This window comes from Phalacrocorax aristotelis, chromosome 2, assembly GCF_949628215.1.
Source record: "Phalacrocorax aristotelis chromosome 2, bGulAri2.1, whole genome shotgun sequence".
Classification (NCBI taxonomy): Eukaryota; Metazoa; Chordata; class Aves; order Suliformes; family Phalacrocoracidae; genus Phalacrocorax; species Phalacrocorax aristotelis.
Window position 1 is genome coordinate 110,276,547 of NC_134277.1, and position 27,802 is coordinate 110,304,348.

At 38.3% G+C, this 27,802-nt stretch overlaps 1 protein-coding gene across 3 annotated transcripts in view; it reads left to right on the plus strand.

Annotated features, from left to right (window-relative positions):
* SPIRE1 (spire type actin nucleation factor 1) overlaps positions 1 to 27,802 on the plus strand; it is a 132,437-nt gene that overhangs the window by 81,269 nt on the left and 23,366 nt on the right. For 2 of the 3 annotated variants that reach the window (XM_075084638.1, XM_075084640.1), the window contains exons 4-9: positions 751 to 876; positions 11,040 to 11,123; positions 12,170 to 12,334; positions 19,350 to 19,436; positions 19,850 to 19,979; positions 23,576 to 23,617. In XM_075084638.1, coding sequence (XP_074940739.1) covers positions 751 to 876; positions 11,040 to 11,123; positions 12,170 to 12,334; positions 19,350 to 19,436; positions 19,850 to 19,979; positions 23,576 to 23,617 — 634 coding nt within the window. The remainder of the gene's footprint in view (positions 1 to 750; positions 877 to 11,039; positions 11,124 to 12,169; positions 12,335 to 19,349; positions 19,437 to 19,849; positions 19,980 to 23,575; positions 23,618 to 27,802) is intronic. The other variant, XM_075084639.1, reaches the window with a different exon arrangement.

The window sequence follows — 27,802 nt, forward strand, 5'->3', positions numbered from 1 at the left end:
CAGCAGTGCTGAACTGACTGCGTAACAGTAGTTGTGAATGATTATTAATGATTTGAGTAGGCTTTCAGAGTTTTGCAGGTTTAGTGTATATGAAAACATCTATCAGTGGTTCTTTACATCTGCTGTCCCTGTGTCTGGAAATGTTCATGAATGTCTGAGGTACAGGAATAAGCCTCCACTTCCATGGCTTTTGCTGAGTTTTAAAATCTTTGTACTGCTTGAAATAAATTAAATCAGAGTTTCAGCTTAATGATTACATTTTACTTTTTTCCTTGCTTCACCTTCCATTCTTTCATAAACTTGTAGGGATACAGTTCTCTTCCGCATTCATAGGAAGCTGAACAACTCTTACTGTTAAACCTGGTTTGAATTAAGTAGGTTTTCCCAAAATTTGATACTGCAAGATGGCTTTTTTTTCCTTCACAATTAAGTGGTTTGTTTTTTTGGGTTTGGTGGTTTGGTGTTTTTTGGTTTTTTCTTTTAATGAAAAGGCAGTGTCCTGATTTTCAGAGTTTTCCAGGACATGGTCAACCAGTCCCCTTAACCATCCTTACAGAACTCTTATCATTAAAAAAATGGTAGCATAAGGTTTAGAAAATACACCCCAATTTCTGCCTAAACTTAAATGTCTCATGGATTTTTGTGTCCTAAATATTCCATTGCATTCACTTTCATGTTATCTCATGCTCTGTAGCATTAATGAAAGCAATGGGGTGCGGTTTTGATATTTCTGTTTATTTTTCTCTCTAGCTGTGTGCTGCCCACCTGCCAACCCGATCAGAGGCACCAAATCACTATCAAGCAGTATGTCGGGCTCTGTTTGCTGAAACAATGGAACTGTACACTTTTCTGGCCAAAATTAAAAGTGCAAAAGAGGTAAGCAGTCTGAGCAGGTTTTCTGATTTTGAGCTCATTACTCTGTGAATTAGGCTTACAAAATCACTTCTGTTCCCAGCCAGTAGTGAATGTCAGATGCTCGAGGAAATCGTCTGTAGTGTTCAGGGAGAGCAGTTCCACAGCTGAGGTTTTTTTTCCTTTTGGCCTGTAACCATTTACAGATGTCTCATAGAAATTGTTATTAATTGCAAGTAGTCTGGGAGTAAAGCAGAAGTTTGCTTGGAGGGTTACACACTGCATACACGCATCCAATCCTGCATGCATGTATGCAATGTATTTGAGTCTAAAAACTTCTCTGGTGTTTCAGGCATGTTGTGAAGCATGAAAGTTTTTCCTGTTGTTCCTCAGCTACTTCTCATGCCTTGTCTTTGGCCGAGAATTATTTGAGATTCTTCTTGTTCACATTTTGTCTCCAGTCAGCAGCTTCCCTTACCTTTGATGTATGATTGGTTTCTTTGTCTGTCACATAGGCTTCACAGCAGAGCCAAGTTAAAAGAAGAAAAATTTCTGCCTGTGGGTCGTGATGCTTATGTTCACTGCCTGCTTGGCTGTTACTGTTGACTGAAAGGCCATCCCGTGAACCACTGCAATTAAATGATCTGGCTGAAGAATAACTTTGAGGGTGGCGGATGATTTTTAATGAAGATAGTTTCAGTGATCGGGCCTGCAGAATGGCTCCATAAACAATTGTATTAACACAGTGTTGGTTACATTGGAAAATTGGTGAGTGAGGGGAGGTGCAGGAAGGGAAACATATTTCTTAAAGCTGGTTTCTTCACTGAAGCCAGCTTGTCAAAAGTAACAGCACTTTCATAATTTTTCTTTTTAATAAATCCTTAAGAATTTTCTTTTCTTTTTTAAGTCAAGATCTACAGTACCTTTGAAAAGCAGGATAAGACTTTACAGGCTGATCTAAAAATTTTGCTGCTGAACGAGGCAGACGTGTTCTACCCATGTGCACATGCTCCTGCTGTTTTCTTTGGTCTGGTTCTAGGAAACAAACACAGCAAATACAAAAAAAAAAAAAAGAGTCATTCCTGTCAGGTTAATGATCTGAATCAGCCCATCAAAGGGTCAGATGAGCCTCAGAGCAGCACAAGAGAGCTTTTATCCTCATGCTGGTGGTAGAAGACACAAACTAGTCAGAGGCATAAGGGACTGGTGCTGTCTTTTCTTCCTGGTTGAGGTGAATCCCTCTAAGGGGGATAATCCTTCAGGGATGTTTTTCTGTGGCACAGGGTCAAGTTTCACCTCCACATTTCCTCCAGTCCTACTCAAACTGAAAGCAATTTTTAAACTGAAGCAGTATCATACAAGGATAATTTTGACTGTGTCAGCATGGCTGAAGAGCCACCTGTTTTCTGAAGTGCCTGTGTTCATCTGCATCAGGCGCCCCTGATACAGAGGTCAGGCAGGATGCAGTGTCTCTGTGCTAAGTCTGTCTCCTGAACCTTGACATCATTAATTTCACATCTCAGCTTTTGACTGCTCCTTAGAGTTCTGACCACTGGATATACTAATTCAGGGACCTGTGCTAGAAACACCTCAGCTAACAGCTATTGCAAAGTCCATGTTGAGGCTTAAAGATAAGACCCTTTGGAGTTGTTCTTTCTGCTCAGAGAGGAATTATGTTTCCAGTAGCTCTTGAACATTTTAGCCACAGTAAGCAGTAATAAGGCATCTATGTTGTTAATGTCAAATACTGTGTTTTGTAACCATTTAAAATTATGTCTTAACAATAATTCTTCTAAAATTTATTTAAAAGTAGAGGGGTGTTTTGAATTTGCAAATTATTTCATCACCTTGTACTTGGATGTAAAAACTCAAGAACATCTGATCACACTGTAGAGCATACTATGAGTTAATCCCAAATGAAAGAAACCATTTGCCTCTCAAAGGCTATTAGGGATAGATTTAAAGCACATGTAGGTCAAAGGAAGTAATCCTTGTAGATGGAATTTTGGCCCTACTGAAATCAGTAAGACTTTTATTGTTGCACTTGACCAAGGCCAGATTTTTGATCTTTTTATTTCATTTTACTCCGGATCAGTCCCCCAGTACGCATACGAGAAGTGACCAAGAAAATTATCATACAAGCAGCTTCCGGAATCTGAATACTTTGGTTTTATGATGCACTTGATCCCTGCTTATAGCTTTTAGCCAGCTATAGATTTGGAATGTATTTAATTTTGAAAAGAGTGTAGGGAACAAAGGGAAAAACAGGTGTGAAGAAAATACGAGGTGGAATGCTGTAAGTCTTGTTTCACCATTTTAAAATGACCTCTATAGTTTATACTTGAGGCAAGCAGGAATCATATGATCACACTAGGTTTGTGCCAGTAAAAGCTGTGGTATTGTTTATGTGCTCTTCTGTCTTGCAAATACATAGAAGAATCTGAATTCATGAGGAATATGGCTAAATTTAAGTCAATAAATTCCTTTTTCTTTTTCTTATGTTATTGTCATGAATATTGGGTGTAAAGGAGACACACACAATACTTCAGTAAGGACACTTTGTTGTCTTGAATTTGTGGTGATTGTATTGGCAGATAACTGGGGGAAAAGGCCGCAAGTTACATACATTGCCTCTAACTAAAAAAGACTTATACCGTGTAATACTGTGTTTGTGACACTAAAGATGTGAGGAGTTTTAAGCTGTTAGTTTATTTAAAAAACTGACAGCTTTATTTGGAGATCTTTGTTTTGAATCCCTCAGACCTAGACACAGTTGTGGACGTGAGGTCAAAATGAAGTTAAAATGACTAAAAGGGGGAAAATCCTTTAAAGTTACTTAAAATAACTTTCCTATGAATAAAAATTACTCCTTGGATTCCTTCTAGGGCCACTGGATGCATCTGGGTATCTGTTTCTCAGGTATATGAAGTTCATAGTTTTTGCTCAGTAAGCGCTTAAATACCCAACTTCACTGGAGTGGAAGAGGGAGAATTTTTATCTGCAGAAATTCACTTGCTAGGAATTGACCAAATCTGACCTATCTTATGCCACGGCCCAAGACAGGTTTAGAAGGGAAGTACACTGAAAGTGGCAGAAAAAGTATTGCTGTGATGCTGTTTTCAACTTGGCACTATAAAAACTCGTAATCATTTTGAAAGTTACAGGATTTCATGAGGCATAGATCAGTAGGCAGGGGAGAGATAGGCCTGTAGGGTTGTGATATGTTACTAGTATATATACTGAACAGTCATGTGTCTTCAGTCTGTCATGTGAACATCACTGTCATATAACAAATGCAGCATAGTTTCAGAAGGGGTTTTATGGGCATGCATTTGGGTGAGTGCATTAATTAGAAATGATGAAGCAATGAGTGAGCTGTTCAGGTCATCTCAGTGGATGTCAAATAAAATGTTTTAGGCCCTTTGTCACATACTTGATGCTGTGTGGATTTTATTTCCGGTCTGGTGCCCTGTGTATGGAAGGTTGGCAGTAAAGCTGACTTTCAGACAGGGAGATAGTACTTCCATTCTTAAAGAGAATTGGATGTTTAATGTCGTGGATGCACAGGACAGGACTCAAGCCAGAGTTGAGAAAGGTGTTATGCTACTATTGCAGTAGTAAAAAAAAAAAAAAAAGAATAACAGTAGTAAAAATACGTATTTCTGAGGAATAGCAGCAGCAACTCCAAAGGTAGGGTTGAAAATAAGTTAACTAATCTGATCTAATATTGCATCTTTTTGCAAGGTGAAATTTTTCTAGCAAGTTTAGTGGTGTGTTTTTCCAGCTTGCTGGCAGCATTGTATGCTGCTCAGGCTCTGTGAAAGGTGCCCTTGCTGCAGACCTACCCTGGATACCATCTGCTGCCATCCAGAAGTGGTCTTTTGATGCGCCAGGACCTCCTAACTCTGTGTCCTGCTGTTTAAGCATTTACAGCTGAAGACAAAAATGGAGTATAGCTTGTTTCCCATCTCAAGCAATGAGCTTTTAAAATTACAGAAGGAAATTTCCAGAAAAAAGGGATCTCTCCCTCCTTTTTTTTTTCTTTTGTTATGTGTCGGGAGAAATGGTCAACAAGGTGGAGAAAACGCATGCATGTGTGGCAAGAGGGAAGACAGTCTGAATGTCTGCTAAAATTGGGCCTCGTGGAAGAAAAGATTAATCTTTTTCAGGATCACTCAACAAAAGTCATTGATTTCAACTTTGTTGGCACCTAGCCATAGAAACCGTAGGCACAAATAAAGGATGTCCATGAGATAAAGCAAATGTTCCTGCTGTGCAGTATCTGAAAAGGTCACACACATTGCTCAGAAATGGCATCAAGTGTGACTGAGAGAGACAGGGAGAGGCTATGGAATCATAGCAATGCAGAAACTGTTGCTCTGGATTGGGCCGGGGATTCACCTGGTCTGCTACCCACACTTTGAACCTGCTTTAATGAGGGCATATCTGCCCTAGTCCTCCTTCAGCTCCCTGTTACTGCCCACTGTTGCCTTCTATTGGAGTTAATGCTCCACGTGCATTTAATGGCTGAGTGAGCCAGCAATGTGCCCTTGCTGCAAAGAAGCCTTACGGTGTCCTAGGCTGCACTGGGAGAGATATTGCCTGCAGGTTGAGGGGGGTGATCGTTCTCCTCTACTCAGCACTGGTGAAGCCACACCTGGGGTGCTGGGTCCAATTCTGGGCTCCCCAGTACAGGAGAGACATGGGCATACTGGAGAGAGTCCAGCAAAGGGCCATGGGGAGATGGTGAAGGGACTGGAGCATCTTATATATGAAGAGAGAGAGGCTGAGAGAGCTGGGGCTCTTCAGCCTGGACAAGGGAAGGCTCAAGGGGATTTTATCAATGTGTACGAATCCCTGAAGGGAGGGTGCAAAGAGGACGGAGCCAGGCTCTTTTCAGTGGTGCCCAGTGACAGGACCAGAGCCAATGGGCACAACATGAAACGTGGGGTTCCCTCTGAACAGCAGGGAACACTTTTTCACTGTGAGGTGATGGAGCACTGGCGCAGGTTGCCCAGGGAGGCTGTGGAGTCTCCGTCCTTGGAGATATTCAGCAGCTGCCTGAAAATGGTCCTGGGAAACTGGCCCTGGGTGGCCCTGCTTGAGCAGGACACTGGACCAGCTGACTCCAGAGGTGCCCTCTAATCTCTGTGAGTAAGTGAGTGGCACCAGTAAATGCTGATTCCAGCTGTAGCAGAGCTAAGCGTTTGTGAGTGGGCTGTGGGTGATAAACTCCACAACTGACACAGGTCATGCTAAAAGACACCATGTGATGCTGGCATAAAATACAAGTGTCCAGTATGCAGATGTGTCTTAATCTGCTGCAGTAGGTTTGACTCATATCTCAAAAATTTTGAGATTGATGTACACCCTAAAGCATCAAGATTAATATTCCTTCCAAACTAATTAAGACTTTGTATATTCTTTTAATTTCCTACATCTTCAATTGCACTGAAAGTCCATGTTCATCAAAACACTTGTCCATAAATTCATTATCCACAGTATGTCTTGTAATTAAGTTTTTGGTAGAAGACAGATAAAGCTTCCAATCTGTCATCTTGGTACTGTTCTTTTAAATCATGTCACCTTTTATTTCTGTCCTTTCCAATGTAAAAACATAATTCTTTCAGTCTGCCTGGATATATTTCAATCTGATCTGTATGAAAACAAAACCATACAAATTCTAATGAAGTACATGAGTATAAATGAAATTGTTCCTTTCCTTTTTTCCTAGTTTCATGCCATACAAAGGCTCAATTGGAGAACAATTAAAAAAGTTGAGTGTTACTTGCCGTTTAACGTGGCTATACTGGTGTATTACTTGTACAAAATATGACAATAGAGGTAGTTAATAGGTATCTAAACAATGTTAATGGCTAACTTATTTTGGAAATATGGTCATTAGCCAAGTTGCTCTTAATAGTCTCATGACTGCTAAATACCCTGCTGCCTGGCTTTTCAGAAAGTGCAGCTGGAGAAAGAAGTTGATTCACAAACTTTTCTGCTCGTAACTTCACTTTTACCTACACTTCCAGGCTTCTAGTGACTCTGCTTTTGCAACTGCGTAGCCATCAGGCTTGCAGCCCCATCATGATTTGTTCGATCCCTCAGTTTAGGAGGTTTAATAAGGGAAACAGCTGCTGTTTTGATTTTGTGGGGGGTTTTGTGTTTTTTTTTTCTTTTTCTTTCAAGTGGTGCAGGCCCTGTCACTCAATAAATGTAATGTGAACTTGGTATTGGGGGTGTTTTGCCTCTCCTTAAACAGTTACATTGAGCAGCATGGAGACTATTGCCCTTGCCAGAGCTGAGCAAAGTGCATACCACTACATATGCATATATAGTGCATACCACTATATATAAAGAACTTTGATATCCACTTGAGAGGTTTTCAGGGACTGATTTAACTGATCCTCTTCCCACATTTGAATTAAGTGGGGTTTGGGTCTTTTCAAACAACTAGAGTAATGTTGCTTGCCAAGCCCTTGGAATTTAAGCCCAAGTTGGATAGCTGAACATAAAAAAAGCAGTTTTTCCCCTATGTGCAGGTTATATATTTTATAAATTGAACCTAGATGTGCAAGAATATTTTATTAGTTTCACAGATAACAGTGTAAGATTTACTTGCATCAGCGAACAAATGATTCCTAATTAAGAATATAAACTGGCAACTGCAGTAGACTCTGTTCTGTAATTGGTGAAAGACAAAGTCCAGATCTGGATTCCCAAGAATACAGTCTTCATTAAAACATTGCGTTTTAGAGAGCATTTTGTGGAAGCGAGTCTTTGATGCTGTGCTGACAAGTGTCTTATATAAACTCCCATCTGTCACCAAGCACAGGAGAGTGCATCTCAAATGTGGGACAAGCAGCAGTTAGCAGCAAATCAACTGCATGCTTTTAATAGTGCAGCAAGACGTTTGAAGACATTTGGTATTTTTATCACTAGCTTTTGTACAAAATGCAATTTTACTTTTTTTTTTTTAAAGAAGGCCAAATGCTGTAATGGTTTAAAAATAGCTAAAGCTATTGAAACACTCACTTCCTACACATCCAACCCTTATTTCCTGAATGAATGCCCAGTCTGTAATAGGTGAATCAGGTCTGTAGTGTGGGTCTGAGGTTCCGGGATCATTTAGAAGAGCCCTTTTAAGATGTTTCTGCTTTCTGAAATGGAAACCCATTTAGGCCATATATTTATTATATTGTAACAGCTCTTCTTAAGCCATTGTTCCAAGGGTGAGTACAAGTGGCTACAGCAGCTGAGGTTACTCGCAGGTTTTGGATCACAGTTAAGTTCTGACAAATAGTCTCTTGTATTGTAAATGTGTTGGTTTCCATAATTTACGATTGAAACAGATGCTGAAACCGACTGATGCTGGCAGGGGATGCCGGAGGGAAATGGTAATATTTCATTTTGTCTAGAAGTTTAGACATAATCATTTGTCACAGTTCATTTATTCCTCCCTAAGCAGCACCTGACAGGTGTGGAAGAGTTAAAGAAACCTTCCTAAGCACTGGTGACAAGGATGAAGCGCTTGCTGCTTCTTTTTCTCCTCAGTCTCCAAAGCTTTCTAACTTCTATAATGATGGAAATTCCTTTCCTTTCTACTGTTCTCCACTAATTGCATGGTGAGCTGCCTTCAGGGGTCTGAGCTGGTGCCGGGGAGGGGAATGAACTACCCCTATGAGGTGGGTGTCTGTGCCAGTGTGAGGGAAGCAGCTGGAGCACTTGGCTGGGATGGGGAAGAGTAGGAGCCCAGCTTTGGCAGTAGCCTGTGCTTGTATCGGTGCATTTGGATCTTAAAACTGCACTTTGAGAGACTTCTCTCTTGGCTGGCAGGTTTTGCTCTTGCAACTCTCCAGTGCGTGGTTACCAGCATCACTTACACCTGTGCATTCTGGGGTAGAAACTCCCCCTCTAGCAATGTTCTAGAGAAACTAATTAGATGGTTGCCTAATTTGGAAGATCTTTCAGCTATTCAGTTGATTGTTTCCCCCTTCTTATTTTCTGCTGTTAAGAAAACAGGTTGCAATCTTTTTAGCTTCATGGAATATTTAGGTCAGTCAAAGGCATGAGCCTTTGGGCATAAACGAGCCTAGCAAACTGTATGGTAGGGAACATGGCTGCTGAGATGGGTAATTGCCACAAATCATGTTAAACCGTCAAAGTAAAGGTTAAGCAGCTGGAACATGTTAATTTTTAAAAAATTAATGTGTGCCTTCCAGTAAGGAAAAGAGGAGCAAATCTGATCATTGTTAGCTCATTTACTAAAGTTAGCTTTTTGATTACAGAGAAGAAAAGGACACCGGTTTCAGAATGATTTTATATTTTGCAGTTGATCAATAAATGTTAGCAGTTTGCGAGAAAGCAAGTAATTTACAGTTCATAGATACTGTATTTGAAATGATTACTGAAACTGTATGATAGAGAAAAGAAGTACCCTGGATGGCAAAGCACACATAAATGAGGCTTTTGTGTTACTTGCTCTTTTATTTTCTCTTTTTTTTTTCAATTGGAAAAGGGTGATTGCCTGTAAGTGTCAGACTGACTGCTGACCACAGCGACAGGACCAACACAAGTTTCCCCAAAGATATTCCTTCCCAATTAGGTATCCTGTGGTGATACGGCACGTCATGCCAAAACATTCCTGCATTGTCCCATGATATATTGGCTTCTGTGGTGAAGGTGATTTGTGGGGTTTTTAGAGCCTTTCTGTAAATTATGTATTCTATTTTTATAGGGCAACGGTAGTATTTCTTCTTTGATATGAAAGCAAGTGTGTTGCTTACTTAAATAAGACAATAAATAACCCATCTGCTCTCTTTCCAAAACCTCTTTGGTGGTTGACTCACATGTACTCTGTATTTATCTCTCTAGCCAGGTTTGGTAGATACTTGCATGCTGTTAAATGTGCAAGTTAAGCACTCTTCCAGTGCTTCCGTTTCTTCCACTGAAATGTTGGCAGTTTTGGAACTACTTCCAGGAAAAAAAAGAAACCTTAAAAATAAGTACATTTTGTAAAACAAAGTTTTCTAGAAGCTCAGAAGCTACATTGAGACTGATTGTTCAGTTCCAATAAAAGAAGAGCTTGAGTGCTTAAAAGTGAGAAGATTTTTGATAAATAAATACATGTCAGACCTCTGACCTGTGGCTTTAGTCTGATAAAATAAATAAGTATTTAGCAGAGGATTTAACTGTCCATTTTGAGTATGTTAGTGAATACTTAGAAAACAGATCAAATTAAACATTGTTAAAGATTTCTTGGAAAACTCTCTGTAAAGTGGAATGGAGTCCTGAGAATTTGTTTGTACTGCTGATTCCAGAATATTTCAATACAGACGTAAACCAAAATATATGATTTTGAATATATAGTTGTTTATATGTATAAGATAATTTCTGTAAAGACACGCCTTTTAAAGCTTTTACTTGCATTTGTCTGTGTGCAAGCTTGCCTATTCTTTGGTCTGCTGTAACTTTTAATCATCTTTCTTATTCTTGTTAGTATGAAAGCCTTTTTTGCCCCTTTGCAGACAATCTTTACCATATTTGCATGAACTGATCTTGCTCATAAATAGCAGTTTTTACCTTTGAAAGATCTGTTTCTTGTCCTTAAATGGTTTTATTACTCAGATTTCAGAATCTATAACCATGTTATACAGACTACTTAATATATATGCAATATATATCTGTCACTATTTAGTTTAAAGGATATCTCATAGTTTATTTTTCCTCACAACTAACTTTCTGGGAATTTCCCCTTCTACAAAAATGAGTTATCTTGAATTCAACAAATAACAGTAATTTTGGTATGAAGTCCGTAAGGTTTTGTGTTGTAGCTTAACAGACCTGCTAAGTGGTTGGGTTTTGGGGCTTTTTCTGCATAGCCGAGTTTTAGGAATATTGAAATTTCTATGCTTAGTTTTTCCTCTGGCGTGCTATTATCTGAAGTACTTTCATACTCAGAACTTAAGATTCCCCCCCCCAGCATTTAAGGTCCGCTTTTCAATTAAGGGAAATATATTCAAATGGTATTTCAAGTTACTTTTACAGTATTACTATCCAAGTCATAAAACATTCAGTAGAATACCCAAACAACATAATTCAACAGATTTCAAAAATTAAGCTTCAGTTTTACTTGAGAGTAATGCCACCATTCATTTATTGACTCATTTTCTTTTCATTGACAGAATCTGAAGAAGATTCAAGAAATGGACAAAGAGACAAGTGATGAATCCAGCACAGATCTTGATGACTTAAAAAATGCTGACTGGGTAAGACAAGAATTGAAGAGTGATTCAGCAACATTACTAGTAGTATATTCTTCTTTATAATGCTTATCTAAAGTTGTTTGGTTTATGTTAAAATCAGTGTCTGTTTTTTTTAACATATGAAATAATAGTAACTCATGACAAGTTAGAACCAAATGGAGTCTCAACCTTCCTTTGCAGACAGATGAAACAATGCAAGTATCCAAGCATTACATATTTTCTTTAGACTGTTTTCATGAAGAAGCTTTTGCAATTTAAAAAGACTGGACATTCAGACATGTCATGCTGACTGCCCCTGAAAGGAGCAGCCAGGCAGCAAGCAGAGGCACCAGCTGAGTTTCTCCAATGGTGAAAGGAAAATGTTACAGAGAAACTCTTAACAAAGTAGCTTGTTTTATTTTCTAGTTACTATTCTTGCCAATTCATAGAGGAATATGATGAGGTTCTTAAAAGTACTTGATTTCAATCTCCCAATCTTCTATCCACCACCTGTTCTTCCTCCTTTCCAGCCATTCCTGCTGCCCAGAAAATGAGAGGGAGGTGTTAGCGTGTGGTGCTCTTACAGGCGGAGCACAAGGAAGTTGAATACTGAGAGGATATTGCTAGACCTTAGGATTTGGAGTCCATTCCAAAACTTCCATTTGAAGAACTGCTGGGAAATTTTGCAAGAAAGTTCTGGGCCTAAGGGAAATAAAGGTTCAGATTTAATCACTGTTTTAATTCACATACTATTAGCTATAAGTCTAGAAACCTTCCTGAGACACGCTTGCAGTATACTTGAAATGGAATTATAGATGTATTGTATAAGGATTTCAAATCCTTCTTCTGTATTATCTTAGAGATGAACATCACTTGAGGTGAGATTGTGCAGTCCTGCTGTTAAAAATGGGCTTACATAAAATGGGTTTTGGTTGATGTGTTAAAAATAAAATAGTACAGCTGTCCGTATTTGGTGGTGTCCTGAAAGGGGAATGAAGTACTTTGGTTTAATCTGAGGTGGTACATAAGGGTAAGGTATCAAATAAAATTTCCCTCTCTTTTCTCTTCAGGCTCGTTTTTGGGTACAAGTGATGCGAGATTTACGGAATGGTGTTAAACTTAAGAAAGTTCAAGAGCGTCAGTACAACCCGCTCCCAATAGAATATCAGCTCACACCCTATGAAATGTTGATGGATGATATTAGATCCAAACGTTATACCTTAAGGAAGGTCATGGTAAGTCAAGAGAATCACTAGATTTGTCAAATCTGAAATGTTCTTTTCCTTTTTCATCTTCTTCTTTTCCTCTCTTTTTTTTCTGAGAATCTTGATAATCATGAAATAATGATTTCATGTAGATAGGAATGTTCATGGTTTTTATATGACATCTTAAATTTATGTAGTACATTGAGGGGAAAAAACAAGAAACAAACAAATGTTGTGTGTTTTGTTTTCCATATGGCAGGCATTTAAAATTCTGAAAGACATACCTACATATCATATGCTTGAACAAATTACTTGCGTTAGTTTTATGATAACCTTAAAACCCATATCAAAAGTCCACTGAGATACTGTTTCAGGCTTTTCTTGTTGGGGAGAAGATTTATCTTGAATTACAACATAATTTTTGGAATTCCAGAATGTAAAGTGCTACCATGTTGTTATATGAGTGATACTGTGAAAGGAAAGGAAAACCTACAGAGGTTGAAAACTTATATTATCTACTGCCTATATTACAGTGTTTGAAAACTTATGTTACCATGATCTGTTATGAATTTTCAAGGAATACTCTATGTAAAAAAAATTGAAATCTTCAATTTATAGAAGTTGAGCCTAATTATTTTCAGCATATCATATTGCTGCTGTCAAGTCAAGATGATGTGCCAAAGCAAGCTGGAGAGTGTTGATGGGTCTCCTCCTCCTAGATACTCAAAGGTGCATGTAAGGTTGACTTGAGGCACTCTTTTTATCAGAACCCATTTGATATTTACTGGTGTGTCTCTGTTCTTTCTTTCCTTTTGGTTTATATTGTGTTCAACATTAAGGTGTTCTTCCTGATAAGCTAGCAACTGATCTAAAGAGCTCTTGAACCGTAGTAGGACATTTTAAACCCCTTTGTCAGAGGCATATATTTTGGTCAATGTCAATATTTATACCTTGCACTTACATATCTTTGCCTGTTATTAGTTACAGTGGGAGCATTGTCTTAGAATATTCAGTGTTCAGATGTGTTTGCTTTCCTGACAAAACCTCACACAACCTTTGTTAGTGAGAAAGCCATGATTCTACCAGAAAAATTGAGAGATGGGGGTGGGAAAGAGACAAGAGAAACAGAAAGCATGTAGCTTCTTCTATCAGAGATCATTAGAAAAAAGAATAAAGGAGGAAAAAATTGAAACAACTGCATGGGGAGCTAAATAAATGAGTTCCATTAGAAATACAAATGCCTTTTATGTATGACCTGAAAGTACTCTCCTAATCAAAATCTGGATTTAGACTATCAGATCGTATTTATTTTCTGCAGCAGATGTCACTTTAAATGTTAAAATCAATGGGGTAAAATACATACCCAGGTAATGATGTTATCTGTCTTTCCACTAACAATTCAGAGAACTGTGCTAAGTGTTCCTATTACCCACTGCAAAAGAGGAGCAGTCTCCTCAGGACCTTGATTACTGTATGCAATCAGAATACTAGTTTTGTTTGAATGGGAACCCCTGGGTCACCTAATTTTGCTTTTGTCAGACTAGCCTTTAATTCATCTTCTGCTGAGCAAGCTCCTGCCTCTTCAGAAGAGATTTTCTTCATTATATAGTAGATCTTGCAGGCACAGCTGCTCCTCTGCTCATCCAGACTCTCTGTATACAAAATCCCTGCAAGCATCTATTTCTGTCCTGCTGTCTTGTCTACTTGGTAGACTGTCCAAAGTGACCTCTGGGCATAAACACGAATTGGGATTACCATCAGCTGCAGGTACAGTACCTGTAGTGCTGGCTGTGATGCAATTGCTGCCTTAATCTGACAACTGCTAATTACATTTTATTAGAAAAATAACTCTTTTCTTATTAGAAACCTTAAATTCAGTAACTTGAATTCTGCTGCAGGGTCTGCTTGAAAAATGTGCAAAGCACACTCAATAATAAGAGTGCAGACTGTCATGAAATCTGTGGAGCCTGAAGGATTCACATAGAATTACAAGTTTAGTTAGATCACATAAATACAGCATCTTCTAGGTGACCGTCATGGGTCAAAGCTGATTGTATGTATTCCCATCAGAGAAAACCATCAAGGAGAAAAGGTCAAGAATCCTAAATCTGAATTTTAAGGCAGCCTGGGAAAGATGGATTATGTTTCTTTCTATCAGTCGAAATGGATGGTTGGCAAAATTTTTATTAAAAGCCATTTTTGCTTTAAATTTATAGGTAGTATTTTTAGACTTGGTAGCTGGTGAAAATGCATGTGCTACTTAATGATAACAAGAGACTAAGTAAATTTTTTAAGTAAATGAGATGCAACATGAAGTATTTACTCTTCTTTTTGTTACTATAATGCTATGTTTAAAAGAGTAGCTTGATCTGTCCCTGACTGCTCAGTGCTCTGAGTAGAATTAGGTGCATTAGTTACTTAGGAACTATTTTGCAGTTTCAGGCTATCAGGTGTGGAGTTAACAGATGCCAATAACTGGAGCTGTCTGCTCTCACCTGTCTTTTGTCATAGTGCAAATATTCCAAATGTTTTGAAGATGTAAAATGTCACATTCTGGACATTTTGTAAATTTCATTAGTTCAAGTGACCTTGGCATTTCTATTTCAGTACATACGAATTTGTCATCTCTCTATCCCTCCGATGCAAGAGTCCCTGTTTCTATGGTTGTTGTGGGAACAAAGTAACTTTCATCCTGGCATTCTGTAATCTTTGCATATCTACCTGGAGAGATTTAATAGCTTTTTTTCTCCTATGCAGCACTCCCAAAGAAGTTACAAAATGTGAACAGTAGTAGAATCAACACTTGGAAATGGGGAAATTTAAGAATTAAATTACTGTTATAGGCTTATTTTTTCTCTATTATGTGTATGTGTTAAGCTACAGCTTTTAATTCCACATTGATTCCCAGTTAGTTCTCCTCCCCACCTTGAAGATGTGCACCATTCACTATGTTTCTTGAGCAGTGCTTATTGAACGGTAGCTGATAACTCTTATGTTACTTACTCAGTGCATGGCTGAGAGGTACCTTTTATGGAGTATCCAAACTCAACATTATATTACATAACAGTTAAATTCTTCATAGGTAATGGTGCTCTTGTATTCATATTTGAACTCTTCCCAAATACCTGTCTTGCAGTGGTGTTAGTTGGGCCATGCTGCAAAAGGGGAATTTAGGGAATAATAATTGCTTATTGTAAAAAATACCCAGTAATTTGAATGTCTAATCTGACAGTCCTGTGGCATGGATGTTTGGGTATTTTTAACAAAAAAATATTTATTTCTTTACAGTGTTTAGGATCTTACAGGACTTATTAATTGCAATAACAGCTGTGCACAGACAGTATTTTCATAAGTGAGATTTCAGATGTTTCAAGCTGGACATAGAGAATGTGAGGAAAAGACTTTGACAAGTTTGTCCATCTGAGCATTGTACAGTCTGTTGTTCTCTTATGCACAGGCCTGATTTAGTTTTACTGAGTGGTATTCAGCTGCTTTAAGCAGGGAACAATCCTTTTTCATTTCCTCCCTTCGCCACATGTTGCTGCAGAAGTTCAGTAGTCAGCCTAGGTGGAGCAGTGAGATTTGCAGTTCCTAATTGTGCTTCAGGGGTATTCAAAGAAGGAGTGTCTCCATGTAAGTACTATGGTTGTCATGTGGTATCATAAACTTGTAGGTGTAATAGATGTGCAGGAACAACAGTGGGAACGCAGTGGCTTACAATGTGAAGTAGCAAAGCTGTTCATTCCTGGACGCTGCTGCTTGAGCTTGCTGTGCGGCATCAAATACACATTGTGTAACAACTATGTTCACAGAAGTATTATACTGACTGCATAATGAAAGGTGGCAAATATATCTCTACTTATAATACTTTAATTCACAACAGAACTTTATCATAAGCTGTTCTGGAAATAATGTAGCGTTCCCCCCCGTCTGTCTGTGTCCATGCAATTTCTTTCTGAATGTGAGTTTCTAGATAGTACAAAACAGTATCAGCTTCATGTTACCTGTTATTCAGAGGTAGCACTCTCCTACTTAATGCTGTCACCTTTTATAGTGAGGCAAATAAATGTCTGAGATAACTGAATGTCAATGATAAGTGATGTAGTTTTTGTGCAATGTACTCCTTGTTTCAGATCACCATTTTTAAAGCTCAGGTTTCAGCCAAAGGTTACTAAGTACCATTTGCAGGTTTTTTTTTTTAACTGCAAATCCATATTATGTATTAAAATGTGATGGCAGTGAGTTGTGAGTGAGTAGATGATTACATGGTAATTTTCCTGTGCTTTAGTTACTCAGATCTCTAAACTTCCGGTTGATTTTTATAATCGTTGGTTATGCTTTCCCCACACTGCCCGTTTTAATGCATGCTGCTATACAAAAGCCGTTTTACATGCACGAAAACTTAGGATAGTTTTACAGTGTTTTGAGGTATTGATTTAAATACTAGTTTGCATTGAGGCCAATCTGGTATGTGAAAAACAAAGATAATTTTGTTGGGGTTTTTTTTTTGGTTTTTTTTGTTTTTTTTCCCCTGTACGTATCATGGCTGCATCTGTGCAGTGTACCTCTGATTTAGACTTTAATCAGAGCCATGAATTTTTATTAATTAAAAGGAAAAGATGCATGTGAAATTGCTTGTTATAGAGAGAGTTAGTGTCAGTAAAGAAATAGATCCAGTGTGGACAGAGAGGATAAAAGCTTCCATTCAGTGTCCTTCCTGTCAGTATCTTGTTTGGGTGACAAGTATGTGAAGGTAGGTTCTGCCACCAGCGCTGCTGCTCTTGACTTGGCTGTGAGACATCCACTTGCTTTGCCACCAGCTCCCCCATATCCTGTGGAAAATCACTTAAGCAAATCTTACATTTCTCCTTTTCCAATCAAATGGAAATACTGATGCTAATTATACCCTGGTGGCATTAAGTCAGGGCGTAGAGTGCCCTGAGGTGAAAGGCTCAGAACCATGTATTATTTATTTCCTATTGTCATGCAGAGGGTTGTTCCCCAAGGCTTGAAACAGAGATTATCAGTTTACAAAATGGCTGTTCTGATGGTAATAATGCTCAACTTCAGCTATCAACTTTGACATCTGATGAACAGTAACCCGGGGAAGATAGACTTCTAATTTCATTAATAAACCTGCAAAGCCTGCTGGCCTCAAAAAAATTGCTCAGTCTTTAAACAGAAGAAATCAATCACACCACTTAAAGTAATATTCCTCTCATCATAAAATGTCAAATCACGATTTAATATAAATCTTTTCAATTTTAATTTTTCTGCACTATTTTTAGGAAGGTGATGCATGTTGCAGAGTTTAGCAGCTTGGAATTCTCTTCCAAGCTATACGAAATTCACCCTACAGAAGCGAAGGAGGTGGGTGGGGGAACAAATAGAATTTGGACCATGTCTGGGGTAGGATGCTTCCAGAAAGGGTCCCAGAAGGGACTCTGCATCTGCTTCCTTATCAGGGAAGGGATGACTGTTCCCTTGGAATTGGTTGCTCTGCCTCAGCCTGGAAACAGGGCATGTCTGAGGTGAGCAGAGCTTATATGGAAGCTGCGTGGCATTACTGCAGTTCAATTAGAGATCATATTCACATGGCCTTATGGGCATCTAAACCCATTTTTCTGACTGCAGCGTTCTTTCTGGTTAGCAAAAGTGCATGTAATTTGACAAACCAGAGCTTTGTCTTCCCCTATATTTTTCTGGCTACAGAGCTTATTCGACGAGAGTCTTCCAAAGAAAAAATGAGCCAAGTGATCCTTAAAAAGAAAAAGAAAAAAAAAAGAAAAAAAATTTGCTGAAATTTGGGACACTTCATCTAAGAAGTATAGTGTCTTGGGAATTTCTGTCAAATTGGAGGACAGAGCTGATAGCCAGCTACTGTGTAGTAATAGAAGGTACCAGGAGGATGTGTGGCGTAGGATGCTTTCTCATCCCTGACAGTGTGCTTGGGCACTGTGATGTATGAGGACTGAACCTGACGTGAATTTTTGAAGCAATCCATACACTTATTCCCAGCTTACAGTTTATAAATTCTTCATATGATAGGAAAACTTCCATTGTCTTCTTTTATATCCTGTACATGTAGTGAATTGCTGACTCTTTCCTGTGATGTCTTGTATATGGCCTAATGTCTAAATGAGGTATCAGAGAAAGAAATGCCTGTGTTTCTGGAGAAAACCAACCAAACAAGCAAGCAACCCTTACCCAGCCCCTCTCCTACAGAAATACATCATTCACAGAGATGAAATGCACTTCCTGTACTTCCAATGGCATGCCAAGGCATTATAGTGATTTACTTTCTAGACGTATTAACAGACTTTATTTTACACTTGCGTAATCTTTGAAGTACAGGTGAAGAGGTAGCTATGAAACGCTATGGGCTTTCCTCTGCTTCTGCTGGGATTTACACACATGGGCACCTCTTCATGGCCAGAGCAGCAGAGGCAGGTGGTAAAGGCAAAAAGCCAAGGGGAGCATATTTTTCATCCATTGCTACAAGCAAATCGTTGGTGATTATGCCAGCTCTAGCTCTGCTTTCACATCAGTGCTTGGGAGTTGGTAAGGAGATGAAGAAAGCTGGGGCCTTAAAGAGCATCCACGTTTTCTCAGAGGCTAAGAACAGAGTATTAGAGACTGTGTAATTGTTGCCAGTGAGACATGGTTCAAATAGTTGTTCTTAAAAATGGTGTTGGCAACTTTTCCTCCAGGCAAGATACAATCTGCATCTGCACTCTCCTGTAGACACGGTTGCAGCCTTGACATTTGATTTCATCATTTCAAAATCCTGAGTATTGCTGATTAGAGCTGCTGCAGTTGTGGTTATTCTGCAGCTAGCTGCAAAGCTGTTACCTACATTTTTGCTTGCCTGTGCTCTGCATACAGATCGTTCCTCTGCTCAGGACTGGTGGCGTTTTACATCTGGTGCAGGTGTCAGAACACTGCAAGCTCTGTCAGGGTTGTTTTGAATTTTCAACTGATCTCATCATCTGCATGAATATGAATGCAAAACACGGAAATATATATTTCACTTTCTTCTTTCCAGGTCAATGGTGACATTCCACCTCGATTAAAAAAGAGCGCCCATGAAATAATCCTGGATTTTATCCGATCGCGACCTCCATTAAATCCTGTATGTAATCCAGTGGGCTTCATTCCTAACAAAAATGTAGCTTTTTAAAGCATGTTTGTGTCCAGGGTGTATGTTAAATATTACGTTTTCTCACATGGGCTTTCAAACGTATTGTCTTCTCTATGTAGAATGTGGTCTCTTAAAGAACAGTGTCTAGTATCTTGCGCCTTCCAATTAATAACTGTTGTTACCAGAAGCTTTGTATCTCTCTGTGAAATCATAATGAATTGGGGAAAAATACAATCCTCTTTCCAATTTATGTGAGCTTTACAATTGAGTGAATGTAAAATTGTATCACAACATTCTGGTTTTTTTTTTTTTGTTTGTTGTTGTTTTTTTTAAAAAAAAAAGTGTGAAATCTACTTTTGAGGAAGCACTGTTTTATGTAAATATGATTATCTTTATATCCCAAGGCCTCGGCAAGAAAACTGAAACCAACCCCACCACGGCCACGCAGCCTTCATGAAAGGATTCTGGAGGAAATCAAGGCAGAGAGGAAGTTACGTCCAGTCTCACCTGATGAGATAAGGCGTAGCAGGCTGGGTAAGCACATTGCTAGTTTTCACCTGCAGCACCCACAGAAAACTTCCCACATGAGAAGCAGCAATATTGGCGATGTCCGTGCAGATGTCATGGAAGATAAAATTATTCTCATCCCTTCACAAAAAGAAAGAACCTATGGGTTTTGCAAGGGCTATGCAGTCTTTGTGCTAAGTTATATTTAAAATAAGATACTGTACGGTTCAGCTTGATTCCCTTCAAGTTTTTAATGAAAGTATTAGATAAATTTAATGGCATTATATTGCTTGTTGCACATGATAGTTAACGTTAGGTTTTCCCAGAACAGAATGGGTACTGCTTCTACCCAGCATTCTTCACCTGTCTGTTTTTAATTAATTTTATTCTCTTTGTTTCCTGTTGTTAGCATCATCAATTTCCTTATTTTAATTTACAGTCTGTTTTATTTTGTTTGCTTAATCTACTGCTTCTCTTTTGAATCTAAATCTTTGCTTCATTTTCTAACTTATGGAACATGTGTTTGTATATATTTTCAGTGGGCAAATAATTCAGACTTGCACTGCAAAGCATTTAATTTCTGCAGTGTACATTCAACAACCCACTATGAAATGATACAAATACTGTGCCTTCCAGCAATCACCAATTTGCATTAGTTCAATGATTCTAATGACAAAAGCATAACAATTATAGTCTTACATTGTCACTTATATTTCTTTAAGAGCACAGTATTTATCTGTATCACAAAAACTGAGCTAGCTGGAGTTTTGAAGAGCAAAACTGGCATCTTATGGCTAAAAAGCATGAAATAATCCACATATGTACTCCTTTTTGCTGCTTTTTGCAAAATATTTGTGCTTGCCACATGTGCTTAAAGGCACTGGTCCAGATTCAAGTGGGTTGTGACAGCCCATTGTCTCCAGCAAAAAACAATTTCATAAGTCTTGCTTTGTTGCATTGTTTTTGAAGTGCTCAGTGGAGTTGTTTGAATGCTTGGGTGCGTTTTTAAAAGCATGATGTTTTGAATATTATTTCTTTGGGCCTTCCAGTTTCTAGTTTGGATTCAGTTTATGCTTGTTGTATCAATGTTTCTAATAGGACATTTTTCCAAATGTAGGAAGCTTGTAAAAATGTGGAACAATTCCTTACTTTTCTCTCAAGCATTCCGTTTCAGTATTTTGGATATTCCCCATCTGGGAACTATCATATCCTCTCAGGGGCAGCAAATTTCATCTGACGGATATTTAAAATTTCTGACTGATAAAAATTACATCAAACCCATTTAGCAAACAGTTTCCAAAAACAGTATTAAAATTTGGAGTATTACTGGTTAGGAATTCATGGGCTGATTTCAGCACATGGCCTCCAAGGAGGGATACTTGCCTTATGCCAATTCTTCATTTTTTGTTAAATAATTAAAGTTTTGAGTTTTGGAACTGTGGTAATAACCCCTCCAGTCCAGTGAACTGTTTGGATTATATGCCATATTACTGGAGGTGTAAAAGGGGATGCATGCAAGTTTTATTTCCCAAGTATTTATTTGCTGATGGCATGAAGAAAAAAAGAGCAAAGGCCTTGAAGATAATTTTTTCTTATGTTGAAATATGAGGTTTTGTTCTTTCTCACATTGAAGTGATTGTTATATCCAAAGTTCCTTTTAGAATGAAATGTGTTTGTGCAGAATTGGGAATGGAGTAATGCTAGTGACATCCAGTATGGTACAAATAGATCTGCCATATAGTTTAGGTGACTACTGAACATAATTTAGTGTAACAACATGTAAAGTAATGAGGTTTAAGGATTAAAAATCTAAGTAGAAACACCATGTGGAACATTTGCACCATCTGGACAGAAATATTTGTTGCTATTAAAAAGAAAAAAAAAAAAAAGGAGTGTTAGAGTGAAATATTTGGGAGTATAAGGTACATTGCACATGTCTCAGAGTTATTCCTTGTTGCTCAGCTTATAGCAGTCAAGAGCACAACTACACTTGACTATTGGGGTCAGGGGGGCTGTACTCTTGCAGTTTCTCCTCTGTGATATGGGGGTACCTGTGGCATGTGTTTCCCAGCAGCCAAAGGCTTTGTCCCTCTGCTCTGTACAACACATACAGACAGGTAAGATCATCTCTACCCTGAGCTGCCACTGAGAAAAGCCAGCCTGTGGCTGGCCGCTCTCAGTCAGTCTAAAATTTCTTTGGAAATGGTAATTTAATCTTGGTAGCTGTTCTCACAAAGGGAGAGGTTGGAATAGAAGAATTGGAGAGAGCTTTCAAATGACCTCATAAAATCATCAGAATAAGCTATCGAGACAAACACAGCCTTGAGGTACATGTCCTTTTAATTAAAAGCATGGAGTTGTGACTCAAGCAAGTTGAACTAATGGAGCTTGGAGAAAACTTTGTTTCATGTCTGTGTTTTATCAACCTTCAGTTGGGACTCAGCATTAGATGATAAACACCCTTATGCTTTAAAATGGATTTCCCTTTATGCTAAGTTTGGACCGGGATCTAGATACTATTTCTGTAGCTGTTATCTGTGACTGATGTTGCCTAGTTAATGAACTACAGGAAAAATATCCTGACTCCCTTATTTGGCTCTTGAGTTCAGCCACCTACTGTGTTCACCATGTAGATTTATTCTCATGAGCAAAACTTGTCCCAGCACAACCTTTTTTCAACATCTTTTAATCGAGTGGTATGTGTGGCTGACAGGCCCTTTCATACCAACTTGCATGTTTATCACCTGTCAAGTAAGGCATATAAGCTGATGTCAGTTTTGATGTGTTCTTGTACATTCTTGTCACTGGGCTTGGCCTGCTTATTTGGATTTGTGCATGGAAATTTTGTTTTCAGTTGAGAAATACTTTGAGTGTCTACTCCTTGAATTACACTGTTTAATTGGAAATATAGGTAGGTCTTTCCAGAGATAAAGAGCATCTGACTACTTTCTTATCTAGGAATAAAATGGGTAGAAGCCCAGAAAGAAGAGGATAATATTATGGCTACATTTTAAAGGCTAAGTCCTAAGGGTTTTAAAAAGAACAAGAATCAGCACAAATCACACTCTGTTTGGCCTTTTTTCCCATCTTCTTCAAAGAAACTACTGCTCAAGCTTAGCTTGAGTGTCTCTCTTTATTAGTTTAATTATAATCATTGGAGATTATGCTTTAAAAAATTTTGAAATATCTTTATTTCAGGTCACTGAAACTTGTGTGAAATGTGGCTTTGTACTTTCAATTTTTTTCAGCTCTTTCTCTCTCTTCCTCTCCCCTCTCTCTCATTTCCTTCTCCCCTTTCTCTCATTCATTTTAATTGGAAATACTCAATTTTTAAGATACTTGCCTCTTGTTTTGATATTTGATTTATTGAATTCCAAAAATCTCATTCCACAACTATACAAATATATTTATAATTGCTCTGTTTGAAAGTCCTATTTATGCTACTGTAGTTTTCAGACTTTGAGCATTACTACAGTAAAGCAATAGTATGTCTGACACATTTTGGATTAGGGCAACAGAATCCAAAATGTCTCAAGTGGATTTAATCTTTTGCTTTCATTACCCCTCTGCTTTTCTAATAGCTGAATTGTTTTCTTTTTGTTGTTTTTGTTTCTTTTTTACAGCAATGCGGCCACTTAGCATGTCTTACAGTTTTGACTTGTCAGGTAAAAGGTGCAACAACACCTGACGTGGTTATTGTGCTTATTGTGAAATTTGTTCCATCTGTTTGTTGAATTCGCATTTAAGAAAGAAACTTGAAGGGATTCTTCCAAGATATATGGTCAGTGAAAATCAAAATTAAAATAAAATACTTATTAATACCTACATTTCCCTTGCCACAAACGAATGCCTAGGTATAGGAAACAACTGTATTTCACCTGAATTCTGTTTAAATAAATAACCAAAATAAGGTGGCCCAGAGCTATTCCAAACTCTAAAAAGGATTGCAGAATACAGTGTCACCCTCAAGTCTGATTTACTTATTTATTAATATGACCTTTATGTCTTTACACTCACTTTTTGCCTAGACCATCTTTTGCAGTACTTAATTTCCTACGAAGATCCAAAAACTAGTTTTGATCTTGTCTGCCTTTCTAGATTTAATGAAATACATCTATGAATATGACTACAAAGGGACTGTCAATTCTACTGAGTGTCTTTACAGTAAATGCTTCACGAGTCGTGAAATCAAAGACGTTTACTCAAAAGAGGCTAAACCCTCCCTTCTTTACTGTTAGCAAAATAAATTGCTATGGTTTGCTGGTAACAGCTAATACAGAGGATTCAATAGCTGATCCCTCATCAGCTATCTAATAGCAAATTTAAAGATTCCTCTTGATGCGCCATTAGTTAGGACATACGGTAACTGTATGAACATATTCTGCTTCAGAGACAGCAATGTCAGAGGGAGTTTTTGCCTACTAGCCAGAAAATAAATTCATTCCTTCCTCATTGTGCACTAACTTTCCAGGATGCTCAGGCCCAAAGACTCCATCATTGAGGTTGGAAATATTCTGTAGCAGCCTCAAAGGTTTGTCCACTGAGGAGAGCTCTTATGCTAGCTCTTACCTGATTTCCCTTAGATGACTTCCAAGAAAAACAGTCTCCAAATAAATCCATGCTCTCATTTCATGAAGAAGCTACAGCAGCTGTGTACCCTCCCCCCACCGCTTCCCTCCAGCTGCATGTAGAAACATCTCATCAGGGACTTTTGCAGAGTTTTCATCCTCTTTCTCCATACACCATTTAGCCTCATGTTGTTATTTTCCCCATACAAATGCATAATCTGACTGAAACGCTAGCATATTGTGGACTATAAAGACCATAGATAAGTTGTTTGATTGCCATAATATAAAAAATACAATAATTTTGTAATACAGGAGTGAAGTTCACAAGTGACCTATCTATAAACATGGCTTCATGTTTTGGCTGAGCCAAGTAAACAGCTTGCCACTGTCAAGGGGCAAGGAGGAGCTCTCACTGCTCCCTTTCCTCCCCAGGCTCCCCTCCAAGCATGTGATTCCCGCTCCTTTTCTGTGCCAGTCCTGCTCATTTATTTACAAGATGAGCTGGTTAAACTCATGTAACTCAGGAATAAATAATTTTATTTTTTTTACCAGGTTGGTTTTCTGCTCTTTTAGTGCTTTAAACCTGCTTACTATCTGATCAGATGATCAGAGAGCTGGTTGAGCAGATGATGAGCATGGGTGGATGGGAAGAAGGAACAGGCTCTCCCCGTCAGAGGCAGTGGCACGCTGTTAATCCAGCTCAAGACCTTTTGTGAAATCTTACACTCATGGCATATTGTACAGCTACTACAGCTGTCTGGTGGGATTCAAATTATGTATGTACTCGGTATCATGTTTTACTCCACTGAAACATGGAGGGTCCATAGGGAGTCAGATAAGAGCATAAACAGGCAAACTTCAGTTTTCAGAAACTGTTGCTGCTTTCGGATATGCCAAAAGTCCCTTCAGTTTTAAGGCTATAAAACTGAACGTGCCAATGACCAACAAAAGGGAAATGTTCAGGTCTGTCCTTCTACATGTGTCTGTCTGCTTTTTCTTTTGCTTTTTATTTCTAAGAATCCTGAGACATCCTCATTGTTTAAATCCAAACAGTATTTTGTAAAAGTTCCCTTCATAATCCCTTAATTCATTACCATAATGGTTTTATAATGAAGAGGTAGCTTCATAGCAATCTATACTGTACTTGGATTTTCCCTTTTTGACTGACCACCGAAGAACTCTTCCTGTTTTCTTTATCCGTCTTCCAAATGTGATTGCTTTTGTTTTTTTCAAGTCATGTTGTTTTCAGCAAGTAGTATGATATGGCGTGACTGATTGATCTGATAAATTGTCTTTAGAAGTAAATTCAGGATGATTAAAAGATTCGAGTTAGGTAGATGTGAGACACCAGCTGAGCAGTACAAATGAATTAGATGGGTTGGGATGTTGATAGTAAGCAGATAAGGGATAGTCTTGAATGTTGTTGCTTTGTGTGCTTTTACCTTTTTCTTTATTTTGGAGGCGGGGAAGCTATACTGTGTTTTCATTTTGTGATCACTGTTTCCACATACTTGCTTTTTCACTGCTTTCATTGCTCTCTGCTTGATGTCATGAAAAAAACACAGACCAGCTGAAAACCAGACATGTTTCCTCCTAAGTGCTAAAGGACAGGTGCAGGCTTTTATTCTGCTTGTCTGTGACTGTGGTGATGCAGACCAATTCTGAGAAAACTTTTGCTGGCACTGAGACAGTGTAGTTGGTATGTCACCCTGCCCAGCTCCATGCATCTCCCTGCTGTTGTCATCGTGAAGAGGAGAGGATGGTTGCCTAGGACCTTCTTGTACCCTGCTGTTTCATGCTAGTAGAACACGAGGAGCGAGTGGTAGCCATGTGTAATGAGAGTAAGCTGAGAGGTACTCAGATATTGATTAGGGACCAGGGCAGTCATTGACCACTTCCTCTAATAGAAAAATAGCTTAAAAGCAGCTTCACTTCTATGCACCTCGTTGAATGCAGCTCAAAAAGACCAGTCACCCCCACTCCTAACACTCAAGTTTTTACCTCAAAAGCTGTATGAATGGCAGCTTTGAAGTTGTTACTTCAGAAACAGTTTGTACATTGGGGTGGTGGGGGACAACAGGGGGAGAAGAAAAAGGAAGTTGAAACATTTAAACCCAAACTTCACAGGGATTGTTCCTGTTGTTCCCAACCCTGTGGGGTGATGTGTATCACTGTTGGCTTTGCATGATATGTGCCTCAGACCAGTGTGAGGAAGGAACTCCACCAGGTCCTGGTGATCTCTTAATTTAGATAACACAATACTAAATGCAACGCAAACACCAGCAAAAGACTGGCAGTTTGGTAAACTGATTTATTAGTTCTTAGGTTGGACTTTAACATCTAAATCCATTGAAAGGAATAGCATATCTCTGTTACCATTATTCATTATACAGTCTTTCCCAGTATATTATAATCATTGTAACTAGCAAAAGGTAAACCTGTATTAATTCTGCAAATCCATTTTCACCTTGTTTTAAAGTAAGTGTAAAAATGATAGGGTTGAGGAGTATGTTTGCTGTATAGAACAAAATTCATGTTTCTGTTGTCATTATTTGCCAAAGAGAGCTGGTTAGGAGGCAGACAGCATATGGTTACATGACTGCTGTGGTTTGCATGTAATCTGTGGTCTGCTTAATTCCTTGTTTTGTAAGAGACATAATCTTACATGTAAATAAAGGCGCATTTCATATTATCCTAGGGTGGGTTTTTTTGTCTCCCCCTTCTTAAGGCTAGTCAGGGAAGGCCAACGCAAAGATCAAGTAATCAAATCAAGACCTTGTCTTCTTTCATTTGCCTGTTGTAATGATAGCTTAGGAGAAACTCAAAAGAAACCAAACATATTCATCCAATTTGCAGGTACTGTTCATTGTACTTGCTGCCTGAAAACATGGAGAAATGACACTCTCACAGTGTGTCTGACTCTCTAATAAAATCTTAACCCCAGGCTGTTACTCATGCAAGCCTTTTTTTAAATATCATTTGAATAATCTTCAGAACATTTAGATGTTCTATGAAGCTAGAGATTGTGAAACTACTGTCCATTAAAAAAAAAATTAGGTTTCAGTTTCAAAGAATTGTCCATTAATTTTTTCTGTCATATTCATTTTTATAAGCTTAGTCTGTTTGTTTTTTCTGACTTGTTTATCCTGATTAATTTTATCTTTTTAATGATAATTTACAATTATTTGCCACATCATAATTTTTCTGTTGCCTGAGTAAATCACTAAAATAGTTTAAGCGAAGTAATAATTTTTTGGTCTCTATCTGCTAACAAATTCTGGT